The sequence below is a fragment of the Maudiozyma barnettii genome (genome assembly GCF_903064755.1).
Source record: "Maudiozyma barnettii strain CLIB 1767 genome assembly, contig: KABA2_13, whole genome shotgun sequence".
Classification (NCBI taxonomy): domain Eukaryota; kingdom Fungi; phylum Ascomycota; class Saccharomycetes; order Saccharomycetales; family Saccharomycetaceae; genus Maudiozyma; species Maudiozyma barnettii.
In genome coordinates, this window is record NW_024545250.1 from 633,227 (window position 1) to 655,778 (window position 22,552).

The 22,552-nt window shown below is 32.9% G+C and overlaps 8 protein-coding genes across 8 annotated transcripts; 4 read left to right on the forward strand and 4 right to left on the reverse strand.

The window, feature by feature from the left end:
* Positions 1 to 1,346: 1,346 nt before the first annotated feature.
* QCR2 (ubiquinol--cytochrome-c reductase subunit 2) lies at positions 1,347 to 2,465 on the forward strand (the record flags this gene model as incomplete). The annotated part of the gene is made up of 1 exon (XM_041553160.1): positions 1,347 to 2,465. One exon carries the CDS (start codon positions 1,347 to 1,349, stop codon positions 2,463 to 2,465), a length of 1,119 nt encoding a protein of 372 aa, XP_041409094.1.
* Positions 2,466 to 2,796: 331 nt separating this feature from the next.
* Positions 2,797 to 3,828, reverse strand: KABA2_13S06490 (SDR family oxidoreductase; the record flags this gene model as incomplete). Its single annotated transcript, XM_041553161.1, has 1 exon — positions 2,797 to 3,828. The coding sequence occupies one exon, from the start codon at positions 3,826 to 3,828 to the stop codon at positions 2,797 to 2,799; it is 1,032 nt and encodes a 343-aa protein (XP_041409095.1).
* Positions 3,829 to 6,992: 3,164 nt separating this feature from the next.
* KABA2_13S06512 (uncharacterized protein) lies at positions 6,993 to 8,342 on the forward strand (the record flags this gene model as incomplete). Its single annotated transcript, XM_041553162.1, has 1 exon — positions 6,993 to 8,342. One exon carries the CDS (start codon positions 6,993 to 6,995, stop codon positions 8,340 to 8,342), a length of 1,350 nt encoding a protein of 449 aa, XP_041409096.1.
* A 514-nt stretch (positions 8,343 to 8,856) lies between these two features.
* On the reverse strand, positions 8,857 to 9,966 carry KABA2_13S06534 (zinc-binding alcohol dehydrogenase family protein; the record flags this gene model as incomplete). The annotated part of the gene is made up of 1 exon (XM_041553163.1): positions 8,857 to 9,966. The coding sequence occupies one exon, from the start codon at positions 9,964 to 9,966 to the stop codon at positions 8,857 to 8,859; it is 1,110 nt and encodes a 369-aa protein (XP_041409097.1).
* A 728-nt stretch (positions 9,967 to 10,694) lies between these two features.
* On the forward strand, positions 10,695 to 11,258 carry KABA2_13S06556 (uncharacterized protein; the record flags this gene model as incomplete). The annotated part of the gene is made up of 1 exon (XM_041553164.1): positions 10,695 to 11,258. The coding sequence occupies one exon, from the start codon at positions 10,695 to 10,697 to the stop codon at positions 11,256 to 11,258; it is 564 nt and encodes a 187-aa protein (XP_041409098.1).
* A 224-nt stretch (positions 11,259 to 11,482) lies between these two features.
* On the reverse strand, positions 11,483 to 13,477 carry KABA2_13S06578 (uncharacterized protein; the record flags this gene model as incomplete). Its single annotated transcript, XM_041553165.1, has 1 exon — positions 11,483 to 13,477. One exon carries the CDS (start codon positions 13,475 to 13,477, stop codon positions 11,483 to 11,485), a length of 1,995 nt encoding a protein of 664 aa, XP_041409099.1.
* A 1,505-nt stretch (positions 13,478 to 14,982) lies between these two features.
* Positions 14,983 to 16,008, forward strand: KABA2_13S06600 (uncharacterized protein; the record flags this gene model as incomplete). The annotated part of the gene is made up of 1 exon (XM_041553166.1): positions 14,983 to 16,008. The coding sequence occupies one exon, from the start codon at positions 14,983 to 14,985 to the stop codon at positions 16,006 to 16,008; it is 1,026 nt and encodes a 341-aa protein (XP_041409100.1).
* Positions 16,009 to 17,897: 1,889 nt separating this feature from the next.
* On the reverse strand, positions 17,898 to 19,844 carry KABA2_13S06622 (PPN1 endopolyphosphatase family protein; the record flags this gene model as incomplete). The annotated part of the gene is made up of 1 exon (XM_041553167.1): positions 17,898 to 19,844. The coding sequence occupies one exon, from the start codon at positions 19,842 to 19,844 to the stop codon at positions 17,898 to 17,900; it is 1,947 nt and encodes a 648-aa protein (XP_041409101.1).
* Between the last annotated feature and the right edge of the window lie 2,708 nt (positions 19,845 to 22,552).

The following is a 22,552-nucleotide window of genomic DNA, read 5'->3' on the forward strand; positions in this document are numbered from 1 at the left end:
TGTGGATATTACCACGGTGCTCTCAAGTATGTTTTCCTGATTGTGTGAGCCTCAATGTAATTAATAGTATATTCTAATTGAATGGCCACATTCCTCCCATATAGTATAGACATAATAGGCTGGTTAGAATACGTTTAAATGAATCATATATCCATCTGTCTGTATATATTTCGAAAATATACAGGAACAGAGATGTTCTAGTTCATCTAGCTTTATTCTAAAGAGAGGTACTAATGAAAAACACACAATAAATTTAATGATAGAGAAACTTATATACGGAAAGTTCAACATCGTTCCTATTTACTTCATGAATTTTTCATAATATCTTGTGTCAGTTTAATAATCTTTATCTTTTCAAAATTGTGGACTAGAATATTAAAATTGCTTCGTATGCCTGTATATATATATTTTATTTTTGAAGCTGTTATAAAATGCATTTATATGATGATATTGTTTTCCTTATGTTTCGATACTTATTCCTCTTGATATATGTTACAAATGCCATTATTTCTGGAATGTTATGTAAGTTATCAAATTGATTGATTGTTAAAAGCTTGTAACGCCAAACTATACTTGATAATCTCAGAAGATAATAACCATCGAAATGAACTTGACACTTTGCCACATATTATCAATTCAACAGATTAATCTTTGCTGTTACTTTACAACCTTTATATAGAAAGTAGATTCCAAATTAGCCGCCACTCCACCCGGGGTCAAGGACACCTTTGTACAACCCTAGGGCGTACTTAACCCTAGAATAGGGTACGGGATTTCTACTGTGGTACATCACCTTGCACGAACCAATCATATCTCAGCACAGCTTCACTCTTGAAAATTCAGAAAAAGGAATCCTCGCGCGTGGCCATCTCCGTAATCTCCATACTAAAAATTGACAAGGATTTTGTTAGAGGTTAGCCTAATTTTCATCAGTAAAGTTCATTATTATAGGCCCTTTGGGGGTGATTCTTTATTAGTTACAATTCAATAGCACAAAGGTTGAATAATAATGATAAGTTTTGGTTAAATTGTAAAATTGTTTTATATATAGATGTATTTTCTTATTTAATAGGACAAAGCATTTACAGTATTCTTTTTAAACGAAAGCTCAATTTTATAGCAATAATTCTCAACTATCACATTTTGATCAAAACAAATTATCAACTAAAACTGTTGTTATTAAAATTTTGATATAAATAAGAATATACACTATAGAATATTAATTATATTTATTTTGAAGAACAATTACATATTTATCTGCCTTCTGTTAGAATAAATCACACTTTCCCCCCTTAAATAATAATAATAATAATAATAATAATATCAAAAGCATTCATTCAACAACTATGTTCTCTAAAACTATTAAATCACAATTAGTTAAACAAAGTATCAGACGTTATACGATTAATTCCCTTGATACTGCTGGGCAGACCTCTACTCTGGCTGTCAAAGTTCATGCAGGTTCTCGTTATGCAGACAAGGACGGTTTAGCACATTTATTATCAAGATTTAATTTCCAAACTACTAATGATAAATCTGCACTAAGACTTGTAAGAGAATCAGAATTATTAGGTGGTAGATTAGAATCTACAATCGATAGAGAATTTATCACTTTGAAAGCTACCTTCTTAAAGGAAAATTTACCATATTATTTGAATGCTATCGCCAACGTCTTATATAAGACTTCTTTCAGACCTCATGAATTAGTCGAATCTGTAGCTCCTGCTGCTGGTTATGATTTGGCTGTTGCACAACATAATCCAATCAAAATCGCTGAAGATGCTTTGTACAACGTAACTTACAGATCAGATTTGGGTAAACCTTTGTTATTCGATGGTGTTGAAGAAATTACGTTAGATGATATTAAGGCTTATGCAAACAAAGTTTACACTCAAGAAAATATTGAAATTGAAGGTTTCGGTATCAATGAAAATGATCTAAAGAGATTGGTTGCTGATTCCTTGATCAATACTCTACCAAAGGGTTCCTCCTTAAAGGTAGCAAAGGAACCAAAATCTTTTGTTGGTGAATCCAGAATTAGAAGTCAAGGTACATCTGTTGCTGCAATTTCTATTCCGGTAATCAAGGGTTCAATTCCAGAATATGAAGTACTAAAAGCATATTTGACCTCTCCATTGTACCCTCTATCAGATGCCATTGATACTGTATCATTCGATAAATTCAATGGTTCTCATGGTCTATTCTCTTTGTATGTCAAGGGTTCAGATGCTACTGTTGTAGCCAAGAACATCAAGGAAATCGTTGCCAGTTTGAAGAAAGGCCAAGATATTTCGGTTGCTAAGGAATTAGCCCAAGTTGAAACTTCTTTGGCTAACGAACAATCGGTCTTGCCAGAAGCTCAAGAAGTATTAAAGGTGGATACGGTGAAGAACTTTAAACTAGGTAAGTTTAGTTATGTCGCAATTGGTGATGCATCTAAGTTACCATTTTTAGATGAGTTTTAATCCTGCAAATTCAAACTAAAAAACAACAACTTATAATTAAAACCCAAGACTCATATATATTCATAAATTCGACCTGTGAAAATAAGATCCAAGTCAAAAAAAATATAACTTTTCAGTAGATTACATCTTGTATATCTTTTTATAATTACCTTATCTATTTTTCAATATAAATTTTATTTATTTACAGGAGCAACCGAATAAAAACATTTTAGATCTTGTAAACCGGTTGGAAGTGTTCGCATCTTACCAATATATATATACTATATATAAAAAGCGTTATTCCTAATAATAGTAACATGAATTATAGATACTAGTGAATCTGATCAAAATTTTACAGTTCACGACGAACTCTTAAAATTTGTTCAACGGTATCGTTAACTGTCTTTTTAAAGTCAATAAATTCAAATCCTAGAATTTCCTTAGTCTTTGAACAATCGACAATTGCTCCTGTATGGGTACCAAGGATACCGCTGTCCGGAGATCCAACTGGAACTTTGGTTCTAAGAGATGGGAAATCTGTGTTGAGTACATTAAGAATATCTTGATCATTAAAATCACCACATGATAATATCAATCTTTTTCCTATTGTGTTTTCTTTCTGAAAAGCTTGTAAATGAGCTTTAGCGATATCACGAACATCAATGAATTGATTCTTTGAGTTAGGGTTAACAGGAACTTCCGGGCCTGCCGTCAAGATTGAATTAATAACCTCACAAGAACAATTCATTGTTCGTTTAATATCGGAATCAAATACTTGAGGTCCAAAAACATTAACTGGGTTAACAGTAGCTAACTTAAAATTCACAAAGTCTTTGTTTTGTTCCCAAAACTTCCAAGCTGCTTGTTCTGCAAATTTCTTAGAAGCACAATAACCGGACACCGGATTAGATTGACAGGATTCCCATGTATCAGGATTCCATAAAGTTTCATTAAAAGTAAATGTTTTATCATTTAACTTAGTAAAATCAATAATAGCACCAAATGAGGAAGTTATCACAACACGTTCCACTTTATCAGGGGCATATTTCTTGATAGATTCCAGAATTCCTAAAGTACCATTACATGCAGGAATTAATAATTCCTTTTCTACATCGGTAACGTCAAAATGGAAAGGTGACGCAGTATGTAGAACGATTCTTATATCACCACCATATTTTTGGAATGTTTCATTGAATGCATCCAGCCTAGAAATATCTGATACAACAACCATAGAAAGATTTGGATTATTTTCAAAATTTTTAATTAAATTATCACATTTTGTTTGAGACCTGGCTGAACCGATGACCTTATAATTTTGTTCTAACAACTGTTGCACAATGTGTTGTGCAATATACCCTGTAGCACCAGAAACAAAAACACTCATATTTAGGGAAACTTATTATACACTTACTAGATACTTCGATAATTAAACGAAGATAAAGTTTATTTCGTTTTTCTTCTGTAGTATTTTATCCAAGGAAGAATTATTATAATAAGTGTATAAAATGCTTTGGAACAATTTATTACAAAACTAGGACATTGTTTCTTTCGGCATATACATTTTGAAACATTGTTCCAAAACTTATATACCTTCATTTCTCTAGATAATGATACATATTAATTAGAAATACCCCCTTGATAATCATATGTCGCAACATGTTATGTCCGAAGATCTTAGCTTTAATGGCAATGATTATATGTTAATATTAGACATTATAGAATTTTTACGAACCAGTCACGTGCATAATTGCTCGGAAATACGAATTTATTTGTCAAACCCGAATACTAAAACTGTTGTACAGAAATGTCTGAGTAACTTGATTGTAACCAGGCCAACTGATTCGGCCGAAACAAATCGAGAAATCTACAATTCTTGCGTAAGAACATTTTTAACAAAAATTATTCATCCCCACAGTTATACATATGTTAGAAAACTTTGCTTGAATATGAAATATCCAATAGTTTTTGGCTATTAAAAAGAACACTTTCTTATACAATTTACTTATCTCAAAGATCTAATACCCTTCTTCTTTAATTAGTAAACACTTTGAGTTACTTTCTATTCTTGTAGATCGCAAACACGGGCTGATATTATTAATGTGGTTAATCTTAATCCTGAAAAAAACTGCTACTGAAATACTATTAACAAAGAAATATCATTTCCAAAAAGTAAAAAATTGTTTAACTTGCTCTTATTCGTGAAAATAAACGATGGTCATATGCTGAATTTCAATTTAATTTAGAGTAAATTGATTTACCAACGACCTTGTAAAAATATGAAAAAAGTTCAACAAGAGAATAACAAGATCTCGTTTGTTTGAGATTTATTTTTAATAGGTGACACCCTATCTTGTGAGTTATTTTGATACTTTCATTTACTCCTCCTTTTAATTGTTGAGTTTATTACAGTTTACAAAACATGGTAACAGAGAATACAAATAATTACACACATTATACTATCAAGATAAATCACCTTGACATTAAGTAATACCCCTCTCTTTTTATTGTTCAATTTTCAAACGTTATCTTTAATAGGAAGTACATTTTCATAAGATGAAACTATTCTCCACTCCTTCATGTTTTTAACAAAAATTTACTTACTATGAAAAGTTTAGTGACTTCAATACTTAGAATATATAGCAAGTAAGAGGATCTGAAATAGGAGTTGTGAAATCATTTCCGGAGAATGAATTGATATGATTCTTCCAAAAAAAATGGACAAGACCTGAAAGAATCATAGCCATTCTTTCCTAATTTGCAGAACAGATATGTGAAACAAGTGGATCCAGACCGCACCAGTACCTTAGAATAGGACCAAACAATGGATAAAATAGATGACTCTTTACTATATTCGATTACACCTTGGCATATTCAGAAATATATATCTTTATTTTGCCAAGAAAGACCAGAGAAGTGAGTGTGATGTTTGAAGGAAAAGGTTTGTTCATCTTCTCATTGTTTCTAATGAATAATCGTTGACTGACATCAGCATGGACTTCAAAATAAAACATTTTCCACCAAGCAATATCTCTCCTCTAATATCTTCCTCTCTTGTAATTAAATCTTGATGTAAAGAAATGCGTATAAGAGAAGACCTGAGAAAAGTAGAGTCATACAATAAAAAGTTCCTTGCTTCCATTGTGCTAATTTTGCGTTTCCACTATTCTCCACGGAAAGAAATAACTACAGAAACATTCTCTTTCAATTCATCTCAAATTTATTTACTAACGAACCACTTATCCACAAACTGGGTTGACTAAGTATGTGGCTACACCCTATTACAGAAATACATAGATTGTTTCGAATAATTCTCCGTTTTATTTGAATTACCTTGAACTGTCAAGTTAATTATACTAATGCTACGTTCCTTATTTTCAAAGAAAAAGGCGTACAAATAATGAGATCTGATACTACAAGTGAAAAAGTGAAAAGCTTTTCGAGAAAACGAAAATGCCGCATGCACGTTCTTTGAAAAAATGCAATACAATCGTTCATAGTAACGAATATTTAGGAAAAGAGTCATGGCCAAGATACTCAACGTTGGCATTGTTTATAGACATGTTGGGAGAGCTTGTATTTTTCGTTCCTACTTTTCAGTCAGTACATTGTTGAACTCATCTCTACGAAGTTTCTTTGTAAGAGACAATGGTAAGAACTCATGTTTATTCTCGACAGGTACTGTCTATGGTGGAGTCTTAACCATTTGAACATTAATCGTTGAGGAATTGCCAGTGTAACTGAAATGTGGAATGGAAGGGAAAATCCCCTCTTGCTGTGACTATTTTTCTGAATCTCAAACATTCCCTAAAACACATTGATGCTTTTTGCACAATGAATGGTCTAAAAGGGGAATAATCATTTTAACTGCTATTCGACCCATAATATAATATCTGTAACGGGCCTATCTATGCATGTTGCTAAGGGAACCTATGATGTTATTTTGGGTACGCGACTCTAATGACAAAGTAGAGGAATCGTATGTTTCAGACCACATTTTAACATAATCAGTATAATAGTGTTTATTATGCTGTTTTTCCAATTATACCTCCACCTGTTATTTCCCACTTTTTCTATCTTAAGTTTTCAAGTAACTTTGACCATCTAAAAACAATTCTAAAAGAGAGACAATAGTGAAAAATACACAGTAAAAACCTAGTTCAAAAGATTAACTTCCATATTAGTTCTAACAGTTGATTAAGTACACTTATATTTACATCAACAAATGAATGTAACAATCAACAAAATACTGACAAAAAAAAAAAGATTTTACTAATTATAATTTTAGCATACCTCCCATTGGTCTTCTACACGATAACAACGTTCAACAAAATTTGTAACCTGGATGAATATTTTTAATCCATTGAAAAAATTAACAAACTCAGGTTTCAAAATATTTTATTATAAAAGGATGAGGTTAAATCTAACTATTTGGAAAAACTTACTCTCTCATAAATTATTTTATTCTAATTTTAAATTATAAAAATAATATATCAGTGTATAACAATAACATCAAGCTTATTACAACAACTACTACTAATTATAATTACAATGGCTAAATCTAACATCCCATTTTCCAAGGTTGCTTTATTGTCCCTTGCTGTCCTACTAAGTGCTTCTGTCGCTGTCCCATTGTCCAAGAGAGGTCTATTAACATCTGCTATCTCTGGTCTAAAAACTGATTTTTCCAACATCGAAAGTGATGTATCTAACAAAATCAGTACAACCTGTTCAGGTTCTTCAAACCCTCTATGTCTAGGTGAAAATGTTGTTGCCGCTGTCCTATCTTCCCTATTGGCCGTCGGTAAGAAAGCAGACAGTGTTTCCAACACTGTTGGTTATTCTAACTCCACTGATTCTAGTGTTGTCGATGCTGCCTCTAGCATTATTGGTTCTGATAACAACAACGACGTTGCTTCTGTTGTTGCTACTGCTACCACTACCACTGACGCTGCTGCTACCTCTGCTCATGTCAACATCTTGAGTAAGGTTCTTGCCGATGTCAAGGCAATCCCAAGTGAAGTTAAGACTGTTCTAGATGATGCTGGGTTACACTTACTTGGTGTCTACAACATGTCTAACGCTGCCACCGTTCTAAACAAGGTTGAGTCTGACACCAAGGCCGCTATTGCCAAGGTCCAATCTTTTAACGGTGATGTCAAGAGCAGAGTCGGTGGTGTTGAAAACAAGATCCACAGTGCTGTCGGTAATGTCGAAGATAGAATTCACAGTGCTGCTGAAGATGTTAAGAGCAAGGCTGAAAATGTCATTGACACAGCTAAGAGCTCTGTCGATACCATTCTACATTTTAACTCTTCTCTAGGTGAACATTTGGTTACCTCTCTAGGTGACACTGATTTAGGTGAACTGGCCAAATTGGTTTCTAGTGCTATCCCAGGTATTCCAAACTTTGCTAACTCCACCAATAGCATCGGTGAAGCTCTAAATGTTGCTGATAAGGTTAAGAGCGCTGCTGAAAATGTTATCACTGACTTCCACACCGCTATCGATACTGTTAAGAACTTGACTTCTGCTTCCCCACTTGAAGACATTGAAAAGGCTGTCACCCTACTGAAGTCTGTTGCTTCCGGTGCCGGTGACAACTTAGAAAATGCTGCTCAAGAAGCTGGTTCTAATGTCATTTCCTGGATTTCTTACAACGTTAAGAGTACTAACGGTGGTGACATTTCTGACGTCATTTCTAAATTATCTAACTTTAACATGTCTAGTATTGCCTCTGAAGTCAATGATTTCATTACCAACGATGGTGGTTACAAGTTCTGTCTAAACCCATCTACTCTATTGGGTAGTCAATCAGACTCTTCCTCCACTTCTCCTCTATCTGTTATTGGTGAAGTTTTCCTAAACACTTACGGTTCTGTTGACTCTATCTGTTTATAGATGCTTTGATAGTATTCTTTAACATTTTTTTGGGTTTTACAACGGTTACTCTATAATAAAATTTTCATAAATAGCTGCACTTAGTTATTCAGCTTTCCAATTTACGTTCTATAAAATAATTCATTTGTACAATATAATATTATAACAAACACTTTTTCAATTAATTGTAAGTCCTAATTTCCATATGTAGTGTAGCCATCCATAATTGAAATGTTCAGATAATTTTCTTTAACAATTTTCTGTATTCAAAAAATGTTTTTTTGAAACTGTCAGTTGGATAATATATGAATCGTTCACTGACTTTATTATCCAAATTTATCTTACAGACTACATATAGGGGTATAAGAGAAAACTCAGGTGGACTATACTATTGAATCTGCTATTTTTCAAGAACCATCCCTTACATTTACAAACAATTATATGAGATAGAAAACCCTTGGCTTAAAAATAAATAATTGGACAAATTGTTTTAACTGTGTATAGTGTACAGAATAGTGTTCATATACTAAATTATTTAATTGAAGATAGCAACAAGTTTTTCACCTGCATTAACACCGTTCTGAATATCCTTAGTCAACTTGACGGCCCCTTTTAAACCATTCTTGTAAACTACAATCGGTGGATGATGAAATTCACCGTTTAATAATCTTGGATTAATTTCTTTGGTGTATCTAATCATATTTTTTTTACAGAGCGGATCGGCCGGAAATTTCATACCTGCAATAAAAACATCATAACCAAGAGATAAGTATACTGCTGCATAAGTAACATCAACATTGGACCTTCTTAACTCTTGTTTAATACCGTCGATCTTTTGACTGGCAAAATTTAATACAATAGCATTTTCTGTGTCTGAAGCACATTGATAAACTTGTTGCAATGTTGTATCTGGAGAAGAAACACAATCTAAAAGATGTTGGATGTTGTTATATTTATTTTTGATTTGAGTAATAACATCCGCATCATGGTAATCGAAGACTTCATCAGCACCATACTCCAAAAGTTGTTTTTCATGTTTTCTGCTGGCAACAACAATAATTTTCGAGTAACCATGGTACTTCTTGACCAATTGAGTGACAGCTTGTCCTAAGGGTGAACCACCACCCCAGACCAATATCGGAAAATTATGCTGTGGAGTTGAAGCATCAACATCATATTCTAACTTCATTACATGAAATAATGCACAACCGGCAGTAAACCAAGTTAATGGAATTGAAGCAGCTTCTTCAAAAGTAGATACTTTCCCTTCTGAGATTGTGTCAGAATTGCTAAATTTGGTTTCCTTTGGTAACTTGAAAGTTATTTCAGAATCTAATGCAACGTAATCTGCAAATGCACCATTATCTGGTTTTCTTACACAGTTACCATGAGCAAAACTAAAAACATAATCCCCGATTTGAAATTTTGAAGTGTCGACGTCTTTACCCATGGAGACGATCTCACCAGAGACATCACAGCCAACAATTGATCTCTGTGGACCAATACCATATTCAATATGTTTCCAGTCAGTGGGATTACCACCAATAGCCATGGACTTCACCAGGATATAGTTACTTGGATATTCTGGTAAGGGGACATTCTGTTCTACAACAGCTTCTTTCCCCTCAATAACAACGGCATTCATAGCAGTAGGTAAGGACATATTTTCTTTTTATGGTTCCTTTGTTGTCTTTTTATTATTTTACGTAATCAAATAAGAAAAACATTCGAATAATTCATTGATATATATAAGGGTTTTATATAAGATTGAGTGTTATTTTATCACAGTTCGGCAAGAATTTTAACATTACCAGATGAAACCCTCCCCTGCCCAACTCCCTTATGTAATCCAATTAAGCTCAGTTCCGCGGTAAACTCAAAGCCGAAGAATTGGCGGGATCGGCCGAAACGCTTCCTGGAGAGATTGATTGGTTGCTGAATGACACGGTTATTGTCTTGCAGTTGTTATTGGAGTATATATGTAAGTATTTATAAGATCATCTCATTGTTTTTTTACGTTACCAATTATACTCTTTATAAGTCTGTTCTCTTACTACATCTCAAGTTCACCAATAAATGACTGTCAACAGTGTTTAACTTTTCCCGTTTTAGAATGTCTTCTATATGTCTCAACAGCTTTAACAACTGACAAAATAGAAAATGTTTCTACTGAAGAATATATATATATAATCCACTTGACAAAATATTTTAGAGAATACCGATAGTCTGTAGGACATTTCAACACCCATTCACAATAATCTCTGAATAGTTTAACTAATTGATCATCTAGTCTCTAGATTTGAGGTAACTTACATTATACAACAATCGTCTTTAGCTTGATTTGTGGAACGTATTGTTACGATCTACAGTTTTATGGCTATTACTGATTTCTCAAAGATGCAAGGTAATTCTGTTACTTTTGATGAAGATACATGCACTCTAATCACATGGGAAACTTGTCAAACAGACCCACTTACTGCTTATGAAGGTTCAAAGATTATTGCAGAACGAGAAGCTTGGAAATTTTATAACCAAAACAAAGTTATTATAAAACTCAAGTTCCCAACTGGTACCTCATCTTATATCTTTGGTCTACAGGTAGTTAATGAAAACTTACATGAACTTTTGAATGGTTTCAACAAGATCATAAATCAAGCTGCAAATTCCACCAAATCAGAAGATATCACTCCTACTAACACTCAATGCTGTCACGTTTATGATGCTGTAAAAACTCACGGCCTTGCCATTGAAGAAGAAAATTTAACTGACAAACGTTTATTTGTTACTTCCACAGCATTTGATGTCCAGGATATATTGAATTACTTGAACGCAGATTTCGGTCAACTAAAGGGTAAGATCCTAGTTGGTACTCCAGATAACAATAATGAACACCCTCGTCCTGGAGCTGTCGTTGGAAAAAAGAAAACCAGAGATTAACTAGGATCCCCCCTGAGGACTTTGAAGGATTTCGTTAACGATACTACAATTCAAGGATTGAAGCCTAAAGGGAGAGCATAAATGTTTGCATGATTATATAATCTTAGTAATGTATATATTATGTTACAATTTTTACATTCAAAGATAAATTATTTAAAGAAAAAGGGTATATATTAAGTATAAAATATTGTAGTAACTAAAATGTCGTGAAAAAATTATACCACTTAAAACGATAATACAATAACGAAAACAATACACATAAACCAGCTTGAGAGGTGACCTATCCCCAAGAAAGCAGCTACATTTTGCAAATCAGGTATTTGGGAAAGAACAGAAACATCGGAAGTCTCTTTTACCGGTACGGAGACTGAACTTTCAGATATGATTGTCACCATTGGTACACTTGGAATTACAGTAGAAGAGATATCAACATTTGTAGGTTTTACATCCCCTACGTTAATACCAGGTACGATTCTAGATCCAATTGAAATATGATCTGGGTGGGTAATTAAATCGGGAGCATTGGTCGCAATAATGTTGTTATTATCAGATAGGTATTCACGTGTAACTGTTTGTATACCATTAGAACATCTGGAACATTGAATAACAACAACAACATACGTTTGATCTAAAACTGTCTGAGTAGATACGTATGGATATTCTGGCTGGGGAATTATTTCAAACAAACTTGATTTACTACCGTCCTTTGACATATATAATGTGGATGTGTTTGCTATATTCTCAATACCCGATGATAACAATATTGAACTTGACAAAATGGTCCTGATGTCATCTGAATGCACAGAAGATTGATCTCTATTCTCAGAAGTATCCATTCCTATTTCAGAACTGAAAACTGTCAAAGACCCACTTAGAACTGTATCACCTAAAGAAGTGAGAGATTCAACTGAAGTGTTCGTAAATATTCTAGATACTGCTGTTCCTTGAATAGCAGCAGTTGTAGTAGATTGGTCTGATGCAACGGATTCCGACCACATATATTGCCCTTTAGTCACAGAAGACTGCAATGATGCTCCTGGCAATAGTGACGCAGATACACTTGGCGATAAAGACGTGTTACTGTTTGTATAGTTTTCTGATTTACTTTGGGAAGAAACGTTGGAAGGAACAATAGGCACACTACTTTCTCCATTACTTCCTTGAGATGAATTTGAAAATACAGTTTGAGAAATTGAGGTAGTAGTGTTTAGAGAAGAAGGGATATAACTTATAGGATTTAGACTACCTGATGAAGGAATAACTTCCACCGTTGTGGTCAATTGAGATGTCACAGAATCAGGTGTACTATTGATCATATTGGTTGAGTTATCAATAGTTCTACTGCTAGTTAATACACTTGAAATTTGGCTCGATACTGTGGGTGTACCGATGTAGTAAATACTTGTCACGGTTAGCTTACCTCCGATAGAACTGGTAGCCTCTGACGTAACCGAAATTAGAGTTGTACTAAGACCACTGTAACCGTCAGCTGAGGTAACGTTTACAAGTTCGTAGTCCAGTGTCGGTTGTACACCATTAGAATAGACGTTAAGTGTAGAAAGTAAGTATGAAATATCGGGATGGTATTGCCCTTCAGGGTCGATTACTGATACTTGAAAATTTGGCGTTCCAAAAGGGTGTATATAACTCAGTCCCATTTCATATGGTATACCAGCATATAATAGGATAGTACCAGTCGTTCTTTCTTGCTTCGGTTGAGTCACTGAACTAGAAATGTAAAAGAGATTGAAACCAGGAGCTGAGAAAGGATCTGAAGTACACAAAATAGCCGAATCATTAGCGATAAACATCGCAGCTGCATAATCTGCATCAATAATGAAAGTATAGTATCCAGTTTTATCTACTCTGATCCAGGCATTTGCTACCATTGAAAAATTCGTAATAGTAATCGAATTCCCGTAAAGGGTACCCTGCATAATAGTTTCATTATCGATATATTGATTTAATCGAAATGCCATGTTTAAAGTCGTACTTTGATATATTGGTTGGCCCAGAATATAGAATTTGTAAACCATTTGTAAAGGTGACAGATCATCAAAGTAATATGGAACACCATTGAGGGGGATTTCATATAGATAATATGTAAATCCAGGAGATGTAGGTGCAACATAACTCATTTTACAATCAGGAAGATTGGATGACACCCATTTAGTAAGTAATGTGATAAATAGTAATATTTTTTCAAGTAGTGATATCATGTTAGCTGTGTTTTCAATTTCTTTTCCATGAGTTGATAATAGATAAAAAGCATCTGAACAAATCTAGAAGCAATATATAAAACCAAAGTATGTAGGATAATAACTGAATAAAAAAGAATATTCAAGTTTTGATGGTCTTTATATAGAATATATTATCTATAACCGTGTTATGGTAACTATTCCATTTATTTTCTATTTAAATAGAAAATAAATGGAATAGTTACCAATCATGACTCCCTAATGACCAAAATAACAAAATGATTGCTTTAAAAAAGGTAATTCATATAATAATGTGACTAAGAATGTTCAAGTTTTAGAAGCAGAGATAAAGGTTTTCCAAGGGAATAGCAAATAGAACACTAATTTATGATGACTACAGATTGAACAATTACAATTTAATACGTTATCTCTCCTTAGTATAATTATTGCGTTAGAAATTACCTTTTCTTAGTCAGTAAAACAATCCCATTGTTTAAAAGCTACGGTGGCCGGACAACCAATTATATACAATAAGCATCCCAAATGTTCCCAATGAGAGGTTTTTAAGGAATATTGCCCAAAGTGGAAGTCAATTATACAATCGTGGTAATTGGTTTTATTGTATTTGAGATAAATAACGACGAAGAATGCATAAATACTTATTAATACCTTAATAATCATAAGCATGCTGAATTCAATACAGTTTATATACTAAATAATATTTCTTATCTTGAAACAGCAACAACATTCTTTGTCATGAGGTTAATATGGTTCAAAAAGTTATTAAACAATAACCCCGGACATGAGAAATTGCCTCGTAGGGCTGTAATTGCGATCCTTGTATGCGTACCTCAGAACAATTGGATTTAAATATATCTTCGCTAATACGCATAACCTTTAATCTAAACAGATATCCATCAACTAGTTTATGCTGAACTTGGATATTCGAAATCAAAATTTTCTTATATGAAAAGTTTTTATTACAGATAACTAAAACTTATCCATATAAAGGAAGTAGATTACGATCGTTATTTCATTTTACCAAATCTGTGCGAACACACACACAAATAACTAAAGCGAATAGTCTATTTTTCTTTTTAATGTACATTATTGAAGAGGTTTAATTATGTCTACTTTTGAAATATATTAGTGTGTATCTGAAGCAACACATTCATATTTTATGAGACTTTTCGAAATCAGTTCATTCAGTTCCAAAACCCTTTTGAATTCAAAGAAATGAAAAGTTCAATAGAAATCTATTATTCAAAGAATATTTTCTTCCGCGGGAGAGGGAGAGATTCGGATAAACGTTTATTCTACTCGGCCGAAGGAACCAGTGACCCGTCGTTATGGCATTCAAATTATCTTACATAATCAAACGTTCCCATGTTTAAATAAGGGAAAAATCACAGAATAAAAAAATATATATAGAGATACCATATATTTTTCTTCCAAAATTGTATTTCTCATGAGTTGACATTATTACTTACAACAGGAAAATCCGAAACTATTGAATTAGATAAGAAATGTCAGTATTTGTAACAGGGGCTACTGGTTTTCTCGGCCAACACGTAGTGAAACAACTACTAGATAAAGACTATACAGTTATTGCAGCTGTGAGAACTGACCAGAAAGGTGATAACTTATTAAGAAAGTTTAGTGATTCACGTTTATCGTATGTTACTACTGGGGATGCTTCGAGGCTAGATGCATATGAAGATGTGTTCAAAAACCAAGGTAAAAATATCAAACATGTTATTCATTGCGCATTTCCACTAAACCCCGAAGCTACAAACTATGAAAAAGATATTTTAATACCTGCTAGGGATTCTATGAAATGTCTTTTAGATTCCATTAAGAAGTATGCTAGTGAATACGTGGAGCATATCGTGATGACTTCTGGGGTTTTGACAATGATTGATCTATCTAAGATGAATGAAAACTCTGTCACATTTAATGAAGATTCATGGAATCCAAATACATGGGAAAGTTGTCAATCAGATTTCTTAAATGCAATAGGAGGAGCTAAAATGTTTGCAGAAAAACAAGGCTGGAAGTTTTATGAAGATAACAAAAATACAACTAATATCAAATTTACCACCATAATCCCTTCTTATATATTTGGCCCTCAAACATTCGATGAAGATGTACAAAAAAATTTGAATATTTCTAATACTGTCATCAACCAAGCCATTCATGCAACTAGAATTGAAGATATAGCTCCACTCACTAGTCAATGTGTTCATGTATCTGATGTTGCAAAGGCTCATATTTTACCTTTAGAAAGTGAAGAGTTGACAGGTAAAAGACTCATTGTATCAACCGGTAATTTCAACGAACAAGACATCCTTAACTATTTAAATGAAGACTTTCCTATATTGAAGGGTAAGATACCAGTTGGTACGCCAAGTAAAGGGATCGAAAATCGTTCAATCGGTGCTGTTATAGATAATTCTAGAACTTTATCTCTATTAGGCTTCCCATTAAAGTCCTTGCGTGATTGTGTTGATGATACAACCGTGCAAGTATTGAAACATGAAGGTAGATTGTAAAAATCTCTTTAGAAACGTCCTATTATACACTTATTTAATAATGTTTTTATTTAGCACATATGCATTACATAAATTTAAAATAACATATAATTAGCTAAAGTTAAAATATTGAACTTTTTATTTTCTAAAATTATTTATTGCTAGATATCAATGAATCATATTAAGGTATTAACAAAGTAATACTCATTTATTCCTATTTAGAAATTAATATATAGATGGAAATAATATTTCAGTTGGGACATTATATGGTGTAGCTATTATACCGGGATTATAAGGGTGTATATAGAATGGCATACCATGGAAAGTACTCTACTTTGTGAGGTTGATAATTAGCTGGATATTTTCTTACTTTTGACCAACAAACATATTATTTTAATGACCTAACCGATATTATCCTAAGCCTAGTAAATGATTTATACTACTATTGATGAATAAGAAATGCGCAGAATATTTAAAATCATAATACATTTGACCAAAGGATAATCACCACGTTCTAACTTGAATCAACTGGGTAATATCATTCGAATTAAGAATGTCACCATATGGAATTGAGTGAACACACAGAATAGTACTGAAAAATAGCGTTCTAAAAATGCTATTGTTTTGTTAAACGGATTTCCATTATCCCAGTCAATTTCTCTTATTCTAAAAAAAATATAGGGCAGCCAACTTTGGTTTAAGTAAAGTACAAAACCGAATAAGAAGTGGAAAAAGAATTGTTACTGTGATATAGCCACATGAGGCCCAAATAATTTTTTGTTTGATTTTGTCTTTAGCTAATAATAATGTTTCAACAAAACACTAAAGGAGTATTAATAAAATGGTTAAGAAAAGACCCTTTTCATAATAATAATAAACTTAAACCATGTAGTATTGGTTATTTACAAAAATGTCGGTATAAGAGAGTCGTTTGTTCCAAAGGGGTATAATCACTCTATTGTTTCGTTTATATGCATGTTTTTTTTTTGTTGTCTCTTTGAAATATTGTCTGGCTATAAGGAAAATATTGTTGTATTCATCTAAGGATAATGCCAATCATAAGAAATAATTTCAACATTCCCATGGTAGTTATATATCACCATCAGCTTCTTTTAGGGACAAACGTTTACCGTTTTAGTTATAACATAACCTCATTTGATCTCCCATAGGAGGTTGGTAACAATGGCAAAGCAGACTCATTTTTTCGCGTTGGTTGTTGTTGGTTGTTCTCATTTTGCGGTGCACATACATTTTTTTCATCCAGACAAAACGGGTAGAACATGATGTGAACAAAATTATTCAGACAAGTCATCAATTAAGTAAATGGTTGCCTTTTTGAATTATATTTATTTACTTTAAAACTATTATCAATCCTATAGGACATAACTATGTGGCTGCCTTCAGTTTGATATACCCACCCTAGAATGTTATGTTATAATATTAAAAATTACTCTATTGCACAATCCAATTGTCTTGAGCCGTTTTAGGTCTTTGATTACAGTAATAATTATAATCAACTTGAAAATATGCCGGTATCCCAGCTCAACAATAGAAGGGACCATTAGGCTTTTGCCAAATGAAGACAATAGGGAAACATAATCTTCATTCAATCTAATTTTAAGTAGCAGAGGTTAATAAACCAAATTAGGTTAGATTCTTCCCGATAAGGAGAACACTGTCAAAAAAGACTTTTTCTTCAAAGTATCAATAATAGGTTATTATCCAAGTTCAACTATATACATCCATTAACTAACAAGAGGTAGAACTTCGCTCAATTTTTATCACAGTTTTTATATTGATAGTACTTGAACTTCAACTTAATTTTCAATGATTAAATATATACATGAAGAAAAAGTAAAAATAAGATATACAATATCATATATAATATTCCTCAGATTCCAATTTATTTCTCAGTGCTTTGGGAGAGCAGCCATACAGTCATCATACTCATCGACAGTAAATGACGATACAAAACAATAGTCGGATGTACAACTGTTAGATTTTGCGCAATTAGGTGTTGACGGGGACAACCTACCAGCATAATTATTATATGTTTGTCTTGCTACAACCGAGTAATTGATAGCTTGCGCGACGTGGTGCCAGTACGTCGCATTTAATGGAGACGTTAGAGGCCACGTGATGTTGTATGCTGATCTAGCACTATATTCATATAACCATTTTGGTTCTTCACCATTGTTGGAGTAAGTACTGTCCAATTTAGCATACATGTTATGAGCATCCATAATTGAGAACGTCTTTTTATCGACTACATAGTATTTCCACGAAGGATTATTACCTACAAAGGGCGTTACAGATTGCCCAATCCATGCATTATTGATTACATTCTCAATTGTTTTAGAATTACCTCCGGAACCAGCATACATGACCTCAAATTGATCCAGATGTGTATGACCAAAGAATATACCAGCAATTGTAGAAGGTGAAAATCGTTCTACGATCTGGGCGAATACATTAGCTTGTAAAGGCAATCCACCTGTTGCTGGTGGAACATGTGCGACGATCCATACCCTTTGATTAATCGCTTCACTTTGGATTAATTCATCAATTAGAAATTTGAATTGTCCAAAATTATCTGGCTCTGTTGAATTAATGAAAGCATAATAATTTTGTCTCAACCATGCATTAGAATTCAAAGAGATAACTTTCAAACCCAGTTCTGTCTCAACAGCATATCCAGTATAATGCTTTCTGGCATACTCAGCTTCAGAAAAATTCAACCAACCATAACCTTGCCATAAATCTGCCATCAAGTTTTCATTCCATGTAAATTTGTTTGCAAAACCATATTGTTCAGGAGCGATTTCACCGTACGGGTAAGTATCATGGTTACCTAACACAGGATACACTGGAATGTTACCCAAATTAGTCTTCATATCTCTAAAAATGAACTCTTCCGACTCCATAGCAGTTTCTAATGTCAAATACTTAGATTCATCGTGTGCAATGATATCACCAGTGAATATTGTAAATTGAACATCCAAATTATTCTGTTTAGCGTATTTGATAGCAGAATTCAATGATGAATTAACTAGAAGTTCAGGTGAATCACATTGATAATTACCAAAGGATGTAGCTGGGACCCATATATCAGTATTTGCAAAGACATCAACATAAGGACCCTTAGAAAAAGTTAAATTATCGTTATAGGTAGATTCATAAAACGAATCCCATTTTCCTTCTTTAGATGATTTACCAGTATGCTTTACTCTATTAGAAGAATGAATGCTACAACACATTGTCGTTGTGGTGCAGTTTGCTTCTGCACCAACTGTGTAATTCAATTCTATATGAAAATCAGAAAAATGTAAAACATTAAATGTATCGTTAAATGATGGAACTGGAGCTACAGTATGTTCTTCTGCCTTGGGAGGCCACATATCAGATATATCGACTACTGGTGTCTGTGGTTTTGGACATTTACCATTTTGGACATAGTGACAATATAATTGGCCATCATATCCAGTTGGGTTGATTAAAGTCAACATATCTGCAACGTCGCTACCTGTACTACTATCTGTAACCGTAGATTTACCATAAGTTAATGAACACGAACCATTGCTTCCCTGACCTGTTACCACACACCATTCAGTGAATGCATTTGGGACCAAATCAGGTCTCTGAAGAGCCAAATTTTTACCTATTTCCAAGCTATCAGTACAACCTGTACACTTATTTTTATTTTTCAACGTTTCATTAAGTTGTCCGACAACACTTTGGATGATCTCTTCATCTGATTGGTTTACATAAGAAGGATCTGCTCTTTTCCAAAATGGAAGGGCAAATACTATGTTGCAACCCAATAATAAATTAGTTAATAAATAAGTAACTTTGTTCATATTTAATTTTTCTGGGTTATTTTCAATCTGTATAATTAAAAAACCCCAATTATCTATGTTTTAGACAGAATTATCTTAGTTCTATTTATATACAAATCTATATTATATAAGTGACGTTACGTGATATGCGATGCATTTTGATCTATTCAGTTCCGATGCATTCTCGCTCGAGAGGAAATGCGAAGACGCTGCGGATTTTCTGTGACTGTTCGCAAAGCTTCCCATCAAACTGAATGCGAGATTTACGATGAGTCCATCTGTTCTCGAGGTGATTATCCATCACTAGAATATCGCGGAAGAATGAATACAGACAATCACCTGTTATGTCATGAAGCACACAAAGGATAATATAATAGAACATGTGAGTGGCTTATGCATCTTTTATTACTAAGTTATAAATAGAAGAAAATGTGGTAGTGTACAGTAGGCTGAAAACTGTGGTACTATAGGGGTATGAGGAAACCATGGCTAAATCCCAAATTATGTAATAAACCAAAATAACATTTTATCGGATAATTTGTATTGATACATACTTGAAAAGTTTCACAAATATGATTAAACAGTGAGGAGTTTATACTTACAGGCCAAACGTGGTGTGATGTTCACGTTATTTCTTTATAAACTTAAGGCAATAGCAACTACAATTGGAAACAAGTTAAAAAAATGTCCATTATTATTACAAAGGGCATTATTTATCTGTCCAACTGCCTTCTCATTAACAATATTTTAATTTTATTAGCAGAATAGTAGAATTTCCTTTTATAGAAGACTAAATATCTTTCAGTTTATCAGGATTGATTATATATTTTCGGTTGTACTCGGCATATCGTATTAATTACAAAATAATCAATGAATTATATCACTGTAATGTTATTGCTTGAATGCACAGATTTTATTTGTGGGATCATAGATTCACGATTCATTGTACTAGAATTATTAACAACTTTTAAAAGGAAATTAAAGCGCGAGTACTTATTAGCGTATCTTAAAACTAAAGGAAAAACATATCGTTATCAGTAATGTATTACACATAAACTACTCGAGCAGTACATTAAGCGAACAAGATTAAATGATTCTTAACTTTCAATAATTCTATTCTGATTACATGTACCAGTACTCAGTAAAAGGGAACATACCGTATAATATTTTAAAAAATTTCTTTTGTAAAAAAACATTCAGGTTGCCAAAGCATAAACTAAACCCAATGAAATAAAAGAGAAAAGCTAAATCCAAACACTAAGTTCAACGTATTTTCTTAGTGATAAATATGGAAAGAGAAATATACGCTCTCGATAACGAACGATAAATAAAGCACCTGCCATAATATAATATGATGTTTCGAACAGTTCTATGTCTATTTATGATATTTAATTTTTACAATTATTGAAATAGTATAACTAAAATATGTACAAATCTTATAACCTCTAATTTCATTAAACAAAGTTCAAGCAATTTTTCATAATTTGATTGCAAATAAAAATTCCTAAGCGTCCTTTGAAAAACAACAAAAGCTACACATTGTATAACATATATAATGTGTTGTTCTTTAATTATAATGGAGACAACAAAGAACGACAGCATTAATATTACTTACAACTTATTGAATTAGAATACCTCATCAACCTTATAGATTTGTTTAAAAACTTAGAAATGTCAATTAATGAATACATATTTAGATAGTCAACATAAACATTTTCTTTGCATATCAGAAGCAAATTAAAATTATTAAGACCCAAAGTTCTTGCAGTATTTGATTTGAAGGAAAAAAAGCATCAAAATGTGGAAGGCTGCACAATTTCTAAAAATGATATTATAATCAACCATTACTACCTTAAACCTATTGTAGGCCCGCCATAGATTATGAATATAGGAATATTTATAGTTGGTGATGATAATAAAAAGAAAACTAGCCTGTTGGTTTAAGCTGGTGCTTTTCCATATGCAAGAATGTCTGCAGCACTTAGTCTTTTTCTTTATTTATATGTCGAACAGTTAACAGATTGACATTAAAACCTGAAAATAGCGTGTTTAATATGTTAGAAATGTTTATATACATTAAACAATACAACATAATTAAGGGGAACTTGAAAGGGCCTTATGATGATCGATGATATGTGCGTTTTGTCGACTGTTTCTAAGTGTTCAGTTCTTCGAACTGAGAGGAATAACAAAAAATTCATCGTCCTAGCAACATGTTAATTAGCATGACATATCGTAATTGAACTAGATCACCTCTGAACGTTTATCGTCGCATGAATAATTGGTAGTAGTATACGACTCATAAAAAAGAAACTTTTCCAACATGATGTCTCTAAATAATGATGGCTATGCTACACATATGAAAGTAGTAGCTCAATTTCATTTTCAAATCTATACTCAGAGAATTGTCTCATATCCTGTATATATATATATATGTCATATATGATTCAAGTGTAGAAAGCGTTCCAATATTTCATTTTTACTACCTCAGATTACCGAATAGTATAATTGCTATAGGAAATGAGAGAGCTAATGCCATACTTGTAGTTCCTATATTATTTCTAACTGAGTTTTTAAATTTTGTTTCAAAAAACATACGCACGCATAAAACCAAAGTACAACGCCTGCAATAATTATTATTATCGCATTCAATATCAAATTTGACCTGTACGAAAGGATAGTAATTTCTCCTCAGGGCAAAACAAATTAAACTATCGCCCTAGCCAAAA